The sequence below is a fragment of the Octopus bimaculoides genome, chromosome 20 (genome assembly GCF_001194135.2).
Source record: "Octopus bimaculoides isolate UCB-OBI-ISO-001 chromosome 20, ASM119413v2, whole genome shotgun sequence".
Classification (NCBI taxonomy): Eukaryota; Metazoa; Mollusca; class Cephalopoda; order Octopoda; family Octopodidae; genus Octopus; species Octopus bimaculoides.
This window is the reverse complement of record NC_069000.1, coordinates 16,071,767-16,077,307: the sequence shown is the minus strand read 5'-3', so window position 1 is coordinate 16,077,307 and position 5,541 is coordinate 16,071,767. Positions and strand designations below refer to the sequence as shown.

The following is a 5,541-nucleotide window of genomic DNA, read 5'->3' as shown; positions in this document are numbered from 1 at the left end:
ATAACATATTCTACCATGAGCCAGTGACTAGATCAGGAATACTTCCAAATGTTTTCGTATTTGTCTGCCTGCTGAAACGGATCACGAAATAGTTCGCAGCAAGCATATACAAAGAGGATACTGAGACGTAGTATACATCCGAGAATAAATGACCCTTCTTTAAAAAATCCAGAAACGACACGACATTTTGAAATGCATTTAAACTCAAAGCTTGCAGAAATAGAGGAGTGTAACAACCATGAAGTGCTGTGGCACAATATTCGTGACAGACTCAAATCATCTAGTGAATAATTCTAGGATTCGTGAAACGCAAGCACCAAGTTTGGTTCGACGAAAACGATTCTCAAATTAAACTTCTCCTACAAACTTTGCACAAGAGACACAAGATACGGATCTCGGACAAAAACTCACCAACCCTCAGATCCCTATACATTTCCTCTAAGAAAACTACACAGAAAAAATTGTATGAGATGAAAATTTCTTGGAGGGTAAAAAAGCCCAAGAACTGGAACTGGATGATAACTCTCACAAACTTAGAGCACTGTATGACAATCAAAAGGGAGCCACACAAACTTTTCTCTCTAGCGACAAAATAAAACTCTCAAGTAGAAAAGTTGAAATTCTGAGAAAGATGGGTTGAACACTAAATTTGTTCTAAATCAAAAATCTACTACCGATACTGAAGTAATCAACGAACTCCCACTGTGGCCTATAATTGAAGGTTTGTGTGAACATTGTTCGAAAATAATTGTTCGAAAACAATTATTCGAAAACAATTATTCGAAAAACATTTATTCGAATGGAAAATTGTATGAATGAAAATTATTCAAAAGGACAATTATACGAAATGTTAATTATTGTAATTTTTTTTATTTTATTTAAACAAAAATGATGAAATTAAAAATCAGTACACAAATGATTTTTATTTAATAAGCATATCTCTTTATTTGCAATGATTAAAAAAAATTTAAGCTAATTTATCTGCTACCCTACATAAATATTCAACTGCTGAAGAGTACTCGTTAAAGGATTCCATAAATTTCTTGAGTCTTTCATTTGCGTCTCGGTATCTTTTTGGCTCTCTTAATATTTTGAAACCTGCTCATATTTTTGCAATATTAATTTCTTGCAAGTCCTGTTCTTTTAAGTGCGTGTACGAATATCCATATTGAGGGATGATGGGATGACACTTGCTGTAAAAAAGCTCTATGCCATCCTTCAAGGGCGTTGTTAGTTTTCGGTAAACCAAGATTGACTTTTCAAAGCAAGACCACATAAATATCTCGAACGTAGGGCTTCGGCTATGATATCTTGCAGGATGACCAACCCACACATCTTTAAAATAATCCAGAATAGTATTCACTATTGAAATATATATATATTGGAATCTAATAAAGTCTCAAAATCTGACGTTAATATCGTAACTTGTAAATTAAGAACGCTTGACTGAGTTTTTGAAACCAATTTTCTGTTTGTGTCGGCTTTCTAATCAAGAAGTAAAGCATAAACTATTAAAATGGTAAGGTTATTCTTAACAGCATGTAATGTTTTACATTGTGTACAGACCTTCTTATAGATCTTATTGCTTGTAAAGCTTGCGCTACGTTTTCACTTAATTACGAAGCAACAGTACAAATCATATAATGCGGGGAACAACGGGTTTCTTTAGCCTCTTGTTTTACTCCATTCATATAAGTACGCACTTCTATGATTATGGAATCACCAGAATGATTATGCGCACGTGAAACATTAACCACTTCACTGTCATTAGTTATTGCACAGAATTTACAATACGATGCAAACTTATTGCACTTCCAATAGAGTTTGGTTCTAATTTGCTTATTTTCACAAATACGAAACCATCAATTTTGACTATGGGCTTACCATTTTCCCTATCAATACATCCAGCCAGCTTTAAAAGGTATATACATTCCATGTTAATCAGCACAAGCAAAGTATTTTCTGTCTTTCACCTTCCAGTATTGTATCTGTCAATGGGGCATGTTCAAAATAGCAAACAATTCAAACTCTCGTCAATTCGAATAATTTTCTTTCAATAAATTGTCAATTCGAATAAGTGTTTTTCGAATAATTGTTTCCGAATAGATAGATAAATAGATAGATAGATACATACATACATACATACATACATACATGCACACACACATACATGCATGCATACATACATACATACATACATACATACATACATAAATACTTAATAATGAAAAACAACAAACAGTAACTACTGAACAAAGATCTCAGTACATTATATAGAGGAAATATATATATTTATTACCAATAAAGTTGACTGTGAAGTTGACTTCGAAATTTTGGAAGAGATGTTAAGCAAACAGCACTCTGTAAAAGGGAAGGATTGCCATCATATAGAGAAACAATAGTTAGGTTATGGAGAAAATTACATGTATACATATTTACATGTGCGCACGTGTGTGTGCACGCGTTTGTATGTGTGTGTTTATGAATATAAATAGATAAATAGATGGATAGATACATAGATATACATACATACGTACATGCGTACATACATACATACATACATACAGACATACATATCTCTAATAATGTGTGTGCAAATTCATGTAAAACTGTTATTGAGATGTTTAGAGCTCCAACCCCTTCCTTTAGATTTGATAAGTAACTTCCTAAAAGTTGTCATTTCACAGAAAATATAGGGAAAATGTAGGGAAATAAAGATAAGCATAAGTTTATATTATAGTTCCTACGCGGGTCTGTTTGGATCCCTGCAACATTGTAGGTTGTCAGGAAGCAATTTATTTCGTTAATTTACAGATGTGATGTCTGGAGTTGGATGGACGGCAAGGCATGTTGTAAGTATTTTGGTAAGGAAATAGAAGGAAAGGAATTGGATAAAAAGGAAAAATCAATTATTCTTTTATTTATTTCTTTATGACTGTCTTTCCTTTCTTCTTTCTTCTTCCCTCTTGCTGCTTTCCTCTTCTTTCTATCTATCTAGTTTTCTTTCTTTTCCTTCAAAATATATATTCGTATTCAACACAACTATTCATATAATTTCCTCATTCTACTATTATTTCTTATGTGCTTTTACCCCAAATTTTTGGTCTTTCACCCTTTAAGCTCCTAACAGTCTCGCGTGGGTTTACTACAAGGACGGGAGAACTATCCATTCGCACAACTTCGTTCATTTCCGGCTGCCCCGGGTAATACATTTAAGTTATATCTATCTAGATGAAGCAACGAAGTTGATGAAGTCCCAGATATATACATTTCCCTTTCTCACATTAACTTGTTGCAGTCGGTATGGTACTCATTTCGGACTCGCATATAATGCTTTGAATTTCGTTGCACCATGGCATCTAAATCCGTTTCTTTTTTTCAATTATTCAAGAGATGACATTAGCTACTCTCTACCTTTTCCACACAGCGATGCTAACAAATTTTATAATTAGCTAACAAAATTGTTTCCTTCAAAAAAGAACGGATGTGATTGTCATACGCGGAATACCGTCGATTCTCAGCGGTTGAGCTGAGGCTAAATAACCGTTGTTACAGGAAAAGGGAAAACACTAATCAAAGAAAGAAGTACAAAATTAATTTACTTTTTGTAAGAATACAAAATTAATTTACCTTCTCTTAGCGGAGATTCGTCTGGTAAGTAAGCCAAAATTTGTTTTACATGTGATACTTGTGCCAGATACGTCTTTGGCTTGTGGAGTGAAAGTATAATCGGATGACACCCGAGAATAACAGCTCGAAGTATTTGGCATGGTCTCGTTTTTGGTGACATTATATGTTTTACCATGTTTTGTTACAATCCACACAAAGGATACATGCGATTTAAATGGTGCTCCAACATTTGCTACACATCTAAATGTTCTTACTTGTCTGCCTTTCACCTTAACTCCCTTGACAATTTGCAGACTCTCTAAAGTAGATTTTGCTGAAAAGAAAACGATCTAATATAGCAAAATGTTAGAACAATATGCTTTACATATTACTAAGACTATTGGGTGGTTTCACTAATATAAACTACAATCTTCATACTAAACTAAAATGGTTAACACCACTCGAATTGTTCTTCATGCTGGATATATTTTGTATTAATCAAGTAATATGTAATTTCAGAAATTATTTTATTTTGTATCGGAGGCTTTTCACTTTATTTGACTTGGGTCAATGTGGCAAAAAGCAATGCAAACAATATTACATATTGTACAAATTTTTCAAGCAATATGTAATTTCAGAAATTATTTTATTTTGTATCGGAGGCTTTTCACTTTATTTGACTTGGGCCAATGTGGCAAAAAGCAATGCAAACAATATTACATATTGTACAAATTTTTTAAACAATATAAACACATTAATATTTTTGCATTTGAAATAAATGAGAGATAATAATAAAGCATTTTTTTCAAATCTCTTACATAATAGTTAGGCAAGGGAAGTGCCCAGGTAAACACAAAGAACTAGTGAAGAAAACGGAAATGGACAAAAATTGAGGCAACAGATGGAACGCTGCCAGAGAAGCAAATAGATACAACAGAGCCACATTGTATAATAATAATAATAATAGAGAAGGAAACCAAGTGAAATGTGAATATGAAGAGGTTCTAAAGTGAATAATGTTAAAAAACTATTAATTATTATAATAATTAATTATAATACTATAAAACTTGACCAATACATTCGTTTAACTAGAGTATAATATACACCCTTTACATAAATGTATACGTTACATAAAACTATCTGATTATTTAACCCTAGACCAGTCCTGAAGTAGCAGACCTACGATCAAAGATGTTTCAGCTTGGTCAACCTCTTTGTATTTTTGATACAGTACGTCTAGAAATATATCACCAAATGCCTTTTTTCTGAAAGACTGTAGGGAGTGATTTGAGGGCAATCTGACTGGTATTTCTAACAGATCAAGCAACCACGTTACCTCACAAAATGACATCTATACCTACCTCTGTTCACGCTATTCAGGTTACTACAGAGCTCAGTGAAAATGAGGAAAAGTACTAGTTTAATGAAATAATCATAATTCGGACAAGGTATTAATTAAATTTGGCGATAATCAACGAAAACAAGAGAAAAGACATAACCAGAGAGAAGACATTAGCTGGTGGGTGCTTTAACTTCTCTAGTGTTGTGAGGTACAGAAGAATAGGCAGAAAAGATAGGAGAGAAAGGGTGGTAATGCATGTTAAGGAGATACAGGAGGAAATGTAAGAGAGAAAGTGAAGAAATTACAGCAGTAAGAGGAGAGAGTGTAAGAGGGAAACGCAAGCGAAAAGACAAAAAAAAAGAGAAAAACCGAGACTCATAGATAGAGAGGAGGGTTGATACAGAATTGACAGGAAGGGAAGAAGAATAAGTTGAAAAGAGAGTAAAAAACGTAGCAAGAGGAAGAGTGGGAGAAAGAAAAGTAAACAGAAGAGACAGAGGGAAAGACAGAGAGAGACAGAAGACAAAAGACTAATAGAAAGATATATATATACATACATACATAAATACATACATATATATATATATATA

General features: G+C 33.3%; 2 protein-coding genes across 4 annotated transcripts in view; one reads left to right on the top strand and one right to left on the bottom strand.

The window, feature by feature from the left end:
* LOC128250265 (uncharacterized) overlaps positions 1 to 5,541 on the top strand; it is a 119,166-nt gene that overhangs the window by 67,891 nt on the left and 45,734 nt on the right. The window lies entirely within an intron of this gene.
* LOC128250269 (uncharacterized) overlaps positions 1 to 5,541 on the bottom strand; it is an 84,635-nt gene that overhangs the window by 68,412 nt on the left and 10,682 nt on the right. Inside the window, exons 4-6 of one of the 3 annotated variants that reach the window (XM_052975010.1) lie at positions 3,631 to 3,943; positions 2,300 to 2,361; positions 929 to 1,335 (exon numbers count right to left, since the gene is read on the bottom strand). The exons of the other annotated variants lie outside the window; for them this stretch is intronic. Coding sequence (XP_052830970.1) covers positions 2,346 to 2,361; positions 3,631 to 3,943 — 329 coding nt within the window. The 3' untranslated portion in view covers positions 929 to 1,335; positions 2,300 to 2,345. Of the gene's footprint in view, positions 1 to 928; positions 1,336 to 2,299; positions 2,362 to 3,630; positions 3,944 to 5,541 lie in introns of those variants that run through there. 3 annotated transcript variants of the gene reach the window in all.